Source organism: Dryobates pubescens, chromosome 5 (genome assembly GCF_014839835.1).
Source record: "Dryobates pubescens isolate bDryPub1 chromosome 5, bDryPub1.pri, whole genome shotgun sequence".
NCBI lineage: Eukaryota > Metazoa > Chordata > Aves > Piciformes > Picidae > Dryobates > Dryobates pubescens.
The window spans coordinates 36929069-36942669 of NC_071616.1; the positions used below are offsets into that span (position 1 = coordinate 36929069).

Genomic DNA, 13601 nt, shown 5'->3' on the forward strand with positions numbered 1-13601 from the left:
GTTTCTCTACAACATCCTTTCAGGTATCACAGTATAACTAAGGTTGGAAGAGACTCCAGGGATCATCGAGTCCAACCTGTCTCCACAGACCATGGCACCAAGTGCCACATCCAATGAGGTCTCCCCTCAGCCTCTTCTTTTCCAAACTAAAGAGCCCCAGCTCCCTCAGTCACTCCTCATAGGATTTATTCTCCAGGCCCTTCACCAGCTTCATTGCCCTCCTCTGTGCTCGCTCCAGCACCCCTGTCTGAGCAGGCAGGCTCTAGGGCTAGATGCATATGGTTAGCACTACTCCACTGCTTCTGGCTACCTCTGGACTAATGTAGCCTCGGTTTACTTTCCTTGATTTGGGGGTCCACAGCCAGATCAGCCTGCCTGTTCTTTCTGCTTCTACCTTTCCCTGAAACCTCCAGCAAGTCTGCCTCCCCCTGCTTCCCACATTGCAGAGTAGCTCTCCCTTGATGTGCGGCCTAACGTCTCCTCCTTGGGTTTCTGAGCAAGCTCGTCCTGTTGATAGCAATGTTCTGGTCCTGAGGTTTGGCCCAAGTCTGCAGTGCCCACTCAGGTGTTGCTTTGGCTGTCTATGAGGAAGACTGTTGTTCCTCAGGTTCTATCAACTCATTCCTTCTTCCTTCTGTGGCTGCTGTGCTTTGCTCCACTGCACTTGGAGATTTTCCTTTCCGCTTCCTTCCCTGGGGTTGCACTTACCTTTCTTTGCCAGATGGCCTGCTGCTTCTGTGCTAGGCATAACTCTGGGTCCCTGAGGTGGTGGAACTTCTCAGTCCTAGGGTCTGTCAGTCACTGTGGGGAGCTTCATTCTCATTTGGGTGGCCAACTGAACATATCAGCTGCTTCCCACTCCCTGCTGATCTGCAGTGAGCAGTGAAGCAGGAGTCATAGGGCTTGGACCTGCCTTGTCAGGTGAGGATTTGGACTGTGGAGTTACTGTGGGTGCAGACGAGGGCTCTGGGGTGCACAAAGCTGCTCTGCCCAGCTGGTGGCCCCACCACACATTTGAGCAGCTCCAGCAGGACGTTCAGGGAAGTGCCTGTAGCAGAGCAGACTCACTGCAGTGAGGCAGCTGCAGTGGGGCTTGCACGTTAAGCTCTAGCCCAGCGGCAAGCCAGCCAAGTGAGCCCTTTGGCACAGTTTGCAGGTTAATAAAACAAGCCCTTGTTTGCACAATGTGATGTCCCTCTGTGTTCTGGTCCTGGAGGTGATAACTATCCTCTCAGGGCCACCATCATCTGCCTCCTTGGCCTTGTCAGATCAGGAAAGGGCATTTTCCAAGGCTGGAGACAGCCTTTCTCCCAGATCTTATGCTGCCACAGCTTACTAGCAAGAAGTTGCTAACTCAGGGGCATCACCAGCTGCAGAGCATGAAGGAGGACCTTATCTAGTGTGCATGCTGGAGTGGAAGGGCTCCCTCATGTGCTGGGGCTTGCCAGATGCTGGGGATGTCACTCTTGGGACTGAGGAGCCTCAGTGGGTGTGCTGAGGGGTATGGGAGGTTGGTGGGGTGATGGTGGGCATGCTGGAGGTGCTGGGGGAGTGCATGGGGCACCTCTAGAAGAGGGCTGGGGAGGTGGCAGGAGATGTTGGCTGTGGGTTGTAACTGCTTGCTGTGCTGTCAACTCACCTCTGTCCTTCTCCTCGCAGACATCAACGAGTGTGAGGAGGTGGGCAGCCCCGAGCCCCTGTGCCGGGGTGCCACCTGTGAGAACACAGAGGGCTCCTACCGCTGCCACTGCTTGCCAGGCTACGTGGCCCTGGCCCAGCCCCACCAGTGCGTGCCCCAGACAGCCCAGAGCCCAGCAGCAGCATAGCTCTACGGGAGCGAGGGTGAGGGATGCTCCCCTCTAGCCACATGGCTCTGGCACCCAGGACCTGGGAGCACAAAGAAAGGCCCTCGGGGCTGCGGGTGCTTCGAGGCTCTTTGCTCTTCCCCTCCGAAGCGCACAACATCCCCGCCACCTCTCTCTACAGTCCAGGGCTGAGCTCCCAGCCTCTGCATCCCCCTCTGCCCTGCCAGCCCCTGCTCCTACCACAGCAGAGCCACTCTGGCCTCCGGTGTCCATCACATCGCCCCATGCTGTAGAGGCTCACGGGATGCCTTCCCTTGCCACACAGCCCCAGCCTCCCCCCTGGCTCTGCCAAGGAAGGGGCTTCCTCTCCCCACCACTGCTGCACTGACCTAGTGACAAGACTCACCCACACTGCGGGTGCTGGCTCCACTCCTCATGAAGCATCCAGCCCCCAGGCCAGGACTTTGAGGAGTGGGTCAGCCCCAGCTTTCTGAAGCTGCTGCCTAACCTTGGGGCATGGGGGAGAGGCCCCAGGGCCAGCTCTCCCTGCTGCCAGCCCAGGTGCCTCTCTTAGCCACACTTGCCTTTGTGCCCCACGCTGGCTGGGCAGGGGGAAGGGGGAACAAGTCCAGCTTCCTTTCTGTAAAGTTTCTGGAGATGTTTGTTTTTTTGTTGTGTTGTGTTTTTTTTTAAACCAAGTCTACTGGAGACTTCTCTCATGTTGTTAAATAAAACATTTATTTTGGGCCCATGTGGCTCAAGACACTGGGGCTGCTCAGAACTGTGCTTGTCTTGCCTCTGCCAAGGGGTACCAGAGCCACATACTCCCTGTGGGTCAAACCTGGTGAGGTCCCCCCCCTACTCTCATAAGCCAGTTCTTAGTCCTCTCACACTGGCACCCAACCTCCTGCTTCTGAGCAGAGATCCTTTTGGGCCCAATACTTGCTTATCTCCCCAGGCCAGTACTAGCTGCAGGAACCAACTCCAGCCCCTCAGACACCACAGCAGTTGCCTTGCTCACACACAAGGGGGCTGCACTTTAAGCGTGAGGGGGTGTAGATGTCTGCAGTTGGCAAGCACGCTGGGGCAGGCCTGGGAGCTGTTTTTCCAGCCCCAAAGCCCTCACTGAGAAGGCCTTACAAAAAAAGGCTGCAGCAAGGCAGGCCATGCTCTGCACCACCACCCCCTCCTTAGGTAGCCTTTGCACAATTTCAGGCCAGCACAGGAGCAGAGTCAGACATAGCCAGCTGGACACCCTGGCTGCTTGCAGGTCACCCAGGCTCAAGCCAGCACACCACCTCCCCATCCACGCCATCATCTGAGAAGCAAGACCAGCCCAACACCAAGTGGAAGATGCCTGGCAGCCCTGCTCTTCCTCCTGCTTCTATCCACTCACAGAAGACAAGCAGAATTCTTTTCTAGCCTTTATTAAAAGGAAAGATATAAAAAGAGGTTTAGGAGCTCCCAGCAGCTCCCATTTAGTAGTAGTGCAAACCATTGGTTAGAGAAAGAATCATCCCTGCAGAAGTGTTGAACGCCCTTTGGCTTTGCATCCACAAAAAGACATTTTCCCAGCTGCAGTCCTGCTGGCTCGAGCAGGGGCCCAGGACAGAGCAGGCTGCCAACTCAGGGAAAGTCTCCTCTGCTTCAGCTGCACAAATGGTGAGCACAGGTGCCAGGGACATCCCAGTTGCGACAGAGCAGAAGTGCAGGAGGGTGGACACAGTCAGCGATCTAGAAAAGGCACTGAAGGATTACAAGGTAGCAGCTCAGACACCAGCCAGGTGCACCACGGAAATTCCTTTATGAGGACAGACAACTCCATTTCAAATAGCTAAAGCAGCTCTGCAGAGCAGCTGGAGGGTGATCCTCAGTCAGTCAGTCCTGCAGCACACACTGCTCCACGTTGAGCTGCTGGGAGAATAGCCCAGGGGATTCTGAAAAGGTAAGAGCCCCTCTGCCCCTGGCTGACCTTGTAGGAACACAGTGCTGGCTGCTCAGAGGCTGGAGAGCTCTGAAGGAAACAGTAAGAAATGCTTATCATATAAAAAAATTTGGCCTGTGTTGTCTTCTGTTTTTCCCTTCCCTGAGCCCTGCTAATGGCAGGGCTCCTCAGCTGGTGATCTGCACTGGTATTTTCCAGCAGAATAGCATCTGGTCTTGGTCATCCACAAGCTCCCACTTCACAATCAGTTTAATCTGAAAGAGACAAAAGAGCAGAGCGAAATGAGAGTCTCCAGGAAACCTTAAGGCAAGGACACAGGAAGGGCAGTTATCACTTGTGTGGAGTGAGGAGGTCCTGGGAGCTCTGTGCAAAGAGAACAGAGCCGGGCATTGCCACCACACAGGAGGTGGACCACACTCATGCAGTGAATCCAGGAGTATCTTCCATGGGTGGATGGTTCAGATGTGTGACACAGGAGACTCTACACACTGCACTCAAAAAACCATTCTCCAAATAAGCAGAGAAAGGAACACCCTGCAGCCTGCCAGTTAACTGCAGCCTGGAGCTGAGCACCCCCAGTTTGGGAGCATGTGGGTGAATGCAGCAGGCTCTTCAAGGAGGCATAGTTATGGGAGAATACTTGAACAGGTGAAACTACTTCTTAGCAGCTAGAGCCAGCTTGCTTCCTCTGCAGGGTCTGTCCCAAAGTGGGAACTTGAAATACAATAATGCTCATGGCAGAAGTGCAACCAGATAGTCTGAGGACTCTTCTAATGTCTTCCCCACCACTACAGGACAAAGTGACCTTCCTTAAAGGCAGGTGGTGGAACTTTCCCAGGAAGGGCAGTAGCTCCAAGGAGCAGACCAGCTGTCTGCTTACTTACACTGGGATACTCGCTCTTCACAGGGAGTTTATTCAGGTAGCTGTAGGAATGGCCCTTCTGAATGGGGCACTGGATCCCGGACTTGCATCCATCAGGTTCAGGAATGGGAAAGGGTACATCCACGTGCAGCATCTCACCATACACCCTCGCTTTGCTTCCCTGGCTCTCGATCTCTGCAGGACATGGATAAGTGAGTGCAGCACGCAGAACACGTTTTAGCCTTATGACCTCCCCTCTACCAATCCCAGAGGTTGCAAGAACAGGACTGAAGGCCACTCTTCCTCCCCTGCCACTTCTTCCCACCCAGAGCCCGCTCCAGCCACTTTTCCCCACTCCCGTCCGAAGAGCGGCTCGCAGAGAGGCTCCTTTTCCCCCGCGCACCCCCCTGGCACTCCAACCGGGAAGCGATGCTTACTGCTGGCGAAGGTGACATTGATGCTGTAGGTGGTCCCCTTGTGAAGCAGGCAGGGCTGCGTGGGGCAGGGGCTCACGTTCACCTCTCGAATGCTGCCGTCTATGGAACCTGGAAGGAAGAACCGAGCTTACCGGGCCTTCTCCGCCTGCCGACCCCTCCGCTACCCGCCGCCCCGGGGCCGGCCAGGCGCAGGCCAGTGCTACTCACCGCAGTCGACGAAGCGGAGGGGCTCGGCCAGGGCAGTAGCAGCGGCGCCCAGCACCAGGAGCAGGGTGAGCGGAGACGGCACCATGGCGGCAGCAGAACCGAAAACAGCGGCGGCAGCGACTCCGGCGGCGTCACATGAGCGAGGCCGCCCCGCCCGCCGGTCAGCTGGGGCGCGCCCCGCCTCGGGGCCGGGCCAGGGGCGGGGGCTCGGCCGGGGGCGGCCCCGGGCGCCGGCCTGGGCGGGCGCAGCGCGCAGCTCGGAGCGCCCTGAGGCTCGCTTTGCTCTGCCACCGGGCCGCGGTGGTCGAGGGCAGGGCAGCAGCCTGAAGCAGGGCAGCAGCCTGAAGCAGGGCGCACGCTGCCGTGAGCCCTCCGGTGCAGAAGCGAGCGGGGGCCTGTGCTGGAAACTACAGTGCTGGGACGGGCAGACGGGCACCCCAAATCCCTGCTCCTGGGCTGTGCTGGCGCCGAAGGGAAGCAGCTGGAGGACGTGCTCACGGCACAGCCAGTGGGATGGGCTGGGGAGGGCTTTCACTGCATCTGCTGGAAGGGGAAAAACATAAAAATCGTAGCAGAGCAGCCTGTGACCTTATTCCTTTCTTATTGCATAACTCGTGTTCTGCATGTCGAAAATTGTCTGTGTAACTTGAGTTCCAGCTACTAATTAACTGGTGTTCCTGCCTTTCACACAGCACATACCAGTTAGTCCCACTTCTCACACTTGGGAAACACCAGAGACTCCCAGCTTTGTCCTGTGGATGCTGAGACAAACCACAGAATAGTGAAGAGGTTGAGGAAAGCATTTGGCCCAAGCTGAAGTTTGCAGCTTTTCACCAATGTCACATGGCAGCAACTGTTACCCATACTGGGGCCAGTCAGAAACACAACAGAGAAAGGCACGAGAGTGCTGACTCAGTGGGAAGGCAGCAGAGCTGATGCAGCTTCCCCCCTTGAGACCTCTGTCCCAGTAAGGTGTCTGCCTACTCAGCCTCAGCTGCACTGCCAAGTGACTTGGAGGTGAACCTCCCATGCGTTGCTCCAGCTCTCCACAGAGGATGTCACACCTCAGACGTGTTAGCAGGGCTGAGCAGGACTTCTCTCACGCATCTCTGCTGAGCAGTTCTTAGCTCTTTAGAAGAAGCCAGATTCCTTCCTTCAGAAAAAAAAGAGTGGGGCCTATTTATTATTTTTTTTAAGAGTCTTCATAAGCATTTGATTTTCAGAGGCCTCAAGCAAGCAGAACAGGGTGCTTACAGCAGCCACATAAAACCAAACCAAACAAAAAGACCCTGCTGAGACTAAGCTGTATATTTTAAGCCTAACTAGCATATTTCATAACTGCCCCAGATAAAGCCTCTTCCTTGCATATGGGAGCTTGTGCCATTGGAAAGGCTTCTCCTCATCCTTTGAGTCTTACAGATGATAAACAAGGCCTCCTGTCTGAGAGCAGGAAGCAGGAGTGCTCTGGGGTCAAAGCAACACCATAAACTACCATCATGCATTCACGGGATAAGCAGTGTCATGCTTGGGAGCAGAACCCACAATGCATTCAATCAAGATGCCTCCCTGTGAGACAGCTCACCAGATGTATTTGCTTTGCAGATGTGGTGACTACAGACAGACAACTCTGCACGTAGGCTTTGAACTAAAACTCATTGACTCTATAAAGAGAGTGAATAAGTCTGTTCTTCCCAGGAACTAGATTAATAAAAAGCCTGTTAAGTATAAGTTTGTAAAACTACAGCCAAGGCTTTTACACAAGAAAGAAGCAGAAACCTTCTGCCCAAGGTTTTTAGCTGGTATCACACATTACCATCATGCTGGTTTTGCAAGAACAGCACTGAAATTCAGATTCTCCAGGGCAGCACAAGCATCATAGGCCAAACAGACCTTGCTTTTAGACACTTGGCCCTTTCAGCATCTGATACAAGACGTGGACCTCCAGGTCACCTTGGAGCTCAGCACTTCACCAGAATACTTCAGAAACACTCAATTCAGCATTAGGCTGGTCTCCTAATTTTGCAGACAGGGCTTCTCCCAGATGATCAACATCACAGGGAGCTTGTGCTGAGGTGCAGATAAATTCTTTCTGTCAAGGCTGATATTCGAGTTCTTTATTTCTGTCATCCAACCAACTCTATTACATGAGGGGAAAAAACAAAAAAAAAACCCACCAAAAACCAATTTCTAAGGTTCCATTTTCTGAGCTAGCTACACCTGATGAATCTAAATTCCTCTAATAGCACTGCACTTGCATCTTGGTAAACAAATGTGCCTGCAGGCACTACAGCGGCAATGAATACAGACGAAAATCCACATACAGAGACTAATCAATTTTGCTGTTCTTTCAGCCAGAACATGCTCCTTTTGCTACAGATCATCAGAATTCACATCAAAATGCATCACTGTCTACTCCTGTGTTCAATGCCAGAGGATTTTTTTTATTCTGAAGCAGAGAAACGAGCTCAGTTTTCCAGCAGAACAGATACAAGACAGTTTGAGCATACACATTGCAGAAGAGAAGAGAGCAAAATATCTAGAGAATTCAACTCCCAGAAAAAAAAACCTCTTCAATACAGTGTGCTTGAAGAGACCTAAAGGAACTCCCCAAACCCAGACAATGCAGACCAGAATAAGAAATGGAAAACAAAACACAACCAAACCTAAAAGCAGACTGCATCAAGTCACCAGGAGCAAGATCACCAACAAATGACAGCCCAGGGAGGAAGGAAGAAATCCTAGACCATAACTCTGGGTGAGAAAAACACCACCATGCCACATAGCTGGCAGAAGGAGAAAAAAAGCCAGTGATGAGAAAGAGCTGTGAAGATGTTGCTGTTCTCCTTAGTTACATCCACTGCTCCTAGCCACTCAAAAATTTTGTCTCCAGCACCTGAGTCACTCCTCAGCTTAGTGGATTATTAATTAGACTACACTGAGTGAGGCCAGCTAGCCTCTTTCTTCTTCTTCCAGGAGGAGAAAACATCTGAGCAACATCATGAATTACTTTGGAGGTACTTGTCACTCTTATGACACTTAACACTGGTAAAAATCCAGGCAATTATCAAGCAAGAGTGTCTGCTTCTATGGAGCTATATCCATTCTCCAAAAAGCATTCACAAGAATCGGTCTAATACACCCTGCAGGAGAAGGAAAGCCACTGCCGTATGGAAAGCAGGCATGATCCCTTGCCTTTTCTCTCAGGTCTTGACTTGCTCCTCCAAAGTTGTCTGCTTTTGGGATGCTACATTGATAATAACTGGAGAAACACCCCTAAATGATTGATGATTTATTTTTTCTTTAAAGCATGAAATGTTCCGATATGCCTGATGAGCATTCATCAACCATTGCAAGTACCTTCACCTACACCAGCCCCTCTGGGACTTTGCCTGTGATTCTTTGCTGTGCTACTTTATCCTGACAATTGTTGAGAGTTAAACCAAGAGCAAGCAAAAGCAAGCAACTCAAAGCAGTCTTCTTTTAACATCAGAGCAGGACAGAGCACATGGCTACAAGATCACTACTTGGAATGGGAAGGTGAGAAAGCAAACTGTCACAGAATTGTTTTGATTGGAAAAGACCTCTAAGATCATGTAGTCCAGCTATCATCCTACCACCACCACGGCCACTAAACCCATGTCCTGAAGTGTTGTGTCCACACATTTCTTGACCACTTCCAGAGATGGTGGATTCCATGTCCCTGACCAGATTGTTCCAATGCCTGACCACTATTGCAGGAAAGAAATTTTTCCTTACATCCACCCTAAATCTCCCTTGGTGCAATTTCAGGCCATTTCCACTCATCACTTGATGGTAGAGAGATCCCCACTTCATTCCAGCCTTCTTTCAGGGAGTTGTAGAGAGCAATGTGGTCTGCCCTCAGCTTCCTCTTCTTCCGACTAAAAAACCCCAGTTCCATCAGCTGTTCCTCAAGGTTCCAAGGTCTCCTGACTTTAAATCACCCACTCCTGCTGGGCTGACTGGTTTTCCTCCACACTCCCACTGGGTGACTCTCCACAGGCCTTGCTGAAGGTGAGGAACAGGTTTCCACCCCCAGAATCACATGAGAAAGAGAGAGATAAAGACTCTTTAATTGTGGGTGCACCTGTGAGCGACTGGCCAGACCACTGTTACAAGTCAGATGATCAGGAGGAGGTGAAACCACGAGGCAAGCGTGCTCCAGGCGGCCGGAGTGGGGGCCACCGGGTGTGCCTGGTGCCGTAGGGCCCTGCCGCGGCAGGCGGGGAGCGAGGAGCAGAGGGAGCTGCGGGGTGTGGGTGACTGAGTGTGCGACCACAGTGCCAAGGATATAAAGCAAAGGCAAGCCCTTGGCTCTGCAGCGATTCCTGAGCTGAGCCCCTGCCCGATAAAGGAAAGGCAAGGAGAACGCCCCCTCACTACAGGTTGATGGACCCCTCACACTAGATCAGGTTGCTCAGAGCCACATCCAGCCTGGCCTAAAAAACCTCCAGGGATGAGGCTTCTACCACCTCCCTGGGCAACCTGTGCCAGTGTCTCACCACCCTCATGGGGAAGAACTTCTTCCTAACATCCAATCTGAATCTACCCATTTCCATTTTTGTTCCATTCCCCCTAGTCCTATCATTACCTGATACCCTAAAAAGTCCCTCTCCAGCTTTCTTGTAGGCCCCCTTCAGATACTGGAAGGTCACAACAAGGTCTCCTTGGAGCCTTCTCTTCTCCAGACTGAATAGCTCCAACTCCCTCAGTCTGTCTCCATAGGAGAGGAGCTCCAGCCCTCTGATCATCCTGGCCTTTCTCTGGACACACTCCAGCTCCCTGTAACAGGGGCTCCAGAACTGGATGCAGTACTCCAGGTGGGGTCTCACCAGAGCGGTGTAGAGGGGGAGAATCCCCTCCCTCGACCTGCTGGCTATGCCTCTCTTGATGCAGCTCAGGATGTGATTTGCTTTCTGGGCTGCAAGTGCACAGTGCTGGCTCACGCTGAGCTTCTCATCCACCAGCACCCCTAGAGACCCCTGGGCAGAATCCCTGTGGGGTCTCTCAATTTGCTGGAGGGTGCAGTCTCCTTTTATTCTAAATTCCCAGACACAAATATCCCTCTTCCTTTCCCCCCTGGCTGAGGCACTCAGAATGTACACACTTCCACTCCGCCTACTATATGTTTCCCCTTTACATGTGCAGCCCCCTGCAGGGTTCCAGGCTTGGAGAGGAGTGGCTGGGGAGCTGCTGGCTGAGAAGGACTTGGAGATGTTGATTGACAGCTGGCTGAATATGAGCCAGCAGTGTGCTCAGGTGGCCAAGAAGGCCAAGGCGTCCTGGTTTGTATCAGGAATAGTGTGGATAGCAGGAGTAGGGAAGTGATTGTGCTCTACCACTCAGCACTGGTGAGGCTACACCTGAAGTTTTGGGCACCTCACCACAGGAAATACATCAAAGTGCTGGAGTGTGTCCAAAGAAGAGCAAACAAGCTGGTGAAGGGCTTTGAACACAGGTCTTATGAGGAACAGCTTGAGGAACTTGGCTTCTTTAGTCTTCAGAAGAGGAGGCTGAGGAGAGACCTCATCACCCTCTACAGCTACCTTGGAGGAGGTTGGAGCAAGGTAGGGGTTGGTTACTTCTCATGTGCAGCAAGTGACAGGGCAGAGGAAATGGCCTTAAGTTGTGCCAAGGGAAGTTCAGGTTGGCTATTAAGAAAGTTATTTACAGGAAGGGTTATCAAGCACCAGAACAGGCCACCCAGGGAGGTGGTGGAGTCACTCACCCTCCCTGGAGGTATTTAAAAGATGTATAAGTGGTGCTGAGGGACACGGTTTAGTGCTAGTGGTGGGACTGCAAGCTCTGGGTGAGCAGTTGGCTTTGATGATCTCAAAGGTCTCTTTCAACCTCCACAGTTCTATGATTATACATCTCATGCTCATTAAAATCAGGTCCTTGGCTTCTCTGGGTGGAAAAGTTAATATTCAGTGGCCTACTAAGCCTGTGCTCTGTCCTGCAAGTTCTTAAGTTCAGGCCACATCCAGTTCCTGCTATCTTTGGAGGACACCCTGCTAACTTATGTGAGACCCGTGGTGAGGCACCGGCAGCGGCTCTTTGTTATTTGCATGTAAGAGAGATAAGGTTGAATTGTTGAGATTCCTAGTCTGGTCCTTTTGTTATCTCAGTTTGTCTAGCAGCATCTTCATTTGTAAAGATACCTCCACCTCAGCGCCATCAGGGAGACAACACTATAAAAGCTAGGATGAGGCAAAAAGCCCTGAAACCACTCCAGCTGGGCCCCGTGTTTGCTCCTCCGCTTGCTTAACAGCCCTGTGACAGTGTTGTCCCCAATCAGGATTCTCATCAACAGCCCCTTGATCCCTCTCAGGGTCTCTGCTCACGATAAGCAGCCCTCACGGCTAATTCCAGCACAAACAGGCGCTGCTGGAGACCGCCGCACTATTTGTTTCTCCTTATTGCTGTTTATTTCCCTCTGTGAGCATCGGGGCTTGTGAAAGCAAACACCCCTGAGGACGAACGGCCGCTTCGTGCCTTTGTGCAAAGCTCCGGCGGCGTTGGCAGCTTTACCGGGCCAGCGGCCGAGCTCCGAGAGCGGGACCTCGCTACCCCGAGGACACGCAACGGAGGGCGCCGCGGCCGGCCCAGTACGGCAGGCAACGCCGAGCCCGGCAGCCGGCGGCGGCTCAGCACTTCCGCCATAGCAGCTGTCGCGGCGTCGGCAGGCAGCCAATGAGCGGGCGGGGGCGGGGCGCGACGCTGAGCGCAGTATGGCGGCGCTGAGGGGCTGGTGGAGGTTGGCGCTCGGCGGCCAGAGCAGGTAGCGCCCTGCGGGGGCCCGCTGGGTCATATTGGCCCCTTGCGGGGAGATGGGGGATGTCGGGTGTCTCCGGTGTGCGGTGGGCTGCGCCGAACGTAGGGTCGGGTCGGGCTGCCTGCCCGCCCGCAGGGACATGGCCGGGACTCCTCTGAGCCCCCTCTTGTTTTTCCTTTTCGCCCTGAGGCAGCTGGTGTCCAGCTCCGCTGTGCCGAGGCCCAGCGCTGCCGAGGCCCCCGCCGGGTCTTACCTATGGAGTTGGCGGACCGCGGCGGTGGACGTCGTCCTCTCAGCCGGGCCCTGCGGAGAGTGACCCTGGTGAGGGACAGGTCTTCCTCAGCGAGAGCTGTGTGAAGGTAGGGGCCCAGGGAGGCAGTTCGATACCTCTGGGAGGCATTTCTAAACTGCCTGGCCTGCCTTGGGCACGTAGGGGAGGCGTTGGGGTGTTTGCCGGTTTGTTTAGCAAGTCTTTATTCTTTGCAGAGGCTCCTGGAGATCACAGAAGGCTCAGAGTTTCTCAGGCTGCAGGTGGAAGGAGGTGGCTGCTCTGGGTTCCAGTACAAGTTTTCCTTGGACACAGTTATCAATCCCGATGACAGGTAAGGGCAGAGGGACGCAGTGGCCGGCAAGTGTGACTTTCTTTGCAAAAGTGACCAGGAGGTTGTGTGTTACACGGTAGCATCTTGCACTGAAGGGAAGAAGCCCATGAGATAAAGAAAATGCTTAGGCTGTGCTTCTCTGTTGGGTCTGCAGAACAGTTAATGCTTAAATATGCTCCTTTTTTGCAGGGTATTTGAACAGGGCGGTGCCCGTGTGGTTGTGGATGTGGACAGCCTGGCCTTTGTGAAAGGCTCCATGGTGGACTTCAGCCAGGAGCTGATTCGCAGCTCCTTTCAGGTGGTGAGCAACCCCCAGGCAGAGAAGGGTTGCTCATGTGGGACTTCCTTCTCTGTCAAGTTCTGACTGGACTTCTGTGGATGGACGCTGCCGGCCAGTGTTGCCCGACAGTCTTCAGAGGGCTTTCACTTTTTTTCCCATCTGCCTCTTCTCATCACTTTTACCCTGTAACGCAGCTGTTACATGACTCCAGCTCTGTGTGTGCCTGCACTGAACCTATCTCCTTCAGAAACATGAAGCAGCCTTGAGCAAACACATGGGCATTTGCACATAGGAGCATCTTTAGCACCTTGTCAACCATCAGCCAGGTGCTGCTGAGTTGCCTGCCCGGTCCTGAATGTGGAGCCACTTCACTGCTTGTCTCTGCAAGAGATGACTGTGTACATATATGTGTGTATGTGTGTGTATGTTGAAAGATCTTACTAAAAAAACTCTCTGAGGTTGACTGGTTAGTGCTTTTGCATTCCCATGTGGGTAGAATCTGGGTTCTTTATCACTGTCCCTTGTCTTTTAGCTAAATGGCCTCAGAGCCCCTCTCCTGTATACCTTATAGTGTTGCTGGCTCTCCTGGGGTAAAAATTTTAACTTGTTCAAAGTAAGTGAAGCTTAAAAATCAAGGTAGGAGGAATTAATAACTTACTTCTTTTATTTA

At 52.9% G+C, this 13601-nt stretch overlaps 3 protein-coding genes across 3 annotated transcripts in view; 2 read left to right on the forward strand and 1 right to left on the reverse strand.

The window, feature by feature from the left end:
• The window catches only part of LTBP2 (latent transforming growth factor beta binding protein 2), a 77713-nt gene extending 75244 nt beyond the window's left edge, over positions 1-2469 (forward strand). The window contains exon 37 of the mRNA XM_054162187.1: positions 1660-2469. Coding sequence (XP_054018162.1) covers positions 1660-1826 — 167 coding nt within the window. The 3' untranslated portion in view covers positions 1827-2469. The remainder of the gene's footprint in view (positions 1-1659) is intronic.
• Positions 2470-3685: 1216 nt separating this feature from the next.
• NPC2 (NPC intracellular cholesterol transporter 2) lies at positions 3686-5408 on the reverse strand. The gene is made up of 4 exons (XM_054162042.1): positions 5257-5408; positions 5050-5157; positions 4635-4807; positions 3686-4004 (listed from the first exon to the last, which is right to left on the reverse strand). Exons 1-4 carry the CDS (start codon positions 5339-5341, stop codon positions 3918-3920), a joined length of 453 nt encoding a protein of 150 aa, XP_054018017.1. The 5' UTR covers positions 5342-5408; the 3' UTR covers positions 3686-3917.
• A 6575-nt stretch (positions 5409-11983) lies between these two features.
• On the forward strand, positions 11984-13091 carry ISCA2 (iron-sulfur cluster assembly 2). Its single transcript, XM_054162041.1, has 4 exons — positions 11984-12055; positions 12243-12408; positions 12536-12651; positions 12841-13091. The coding sequence occupies exons 1-4, from the start codon at positions 12006-12008 to the stop codon at positions 13013-13015; spliced, it is 507 nt and encodes a 168-aa protein (XP_054018016.1). The 5' UTR covers positions 11984-12005; the 3' UTR covers positions 13016-13091.
• The last annotated feature ends 510 nt before the right edge of the window (positions 13092-13601 follow it).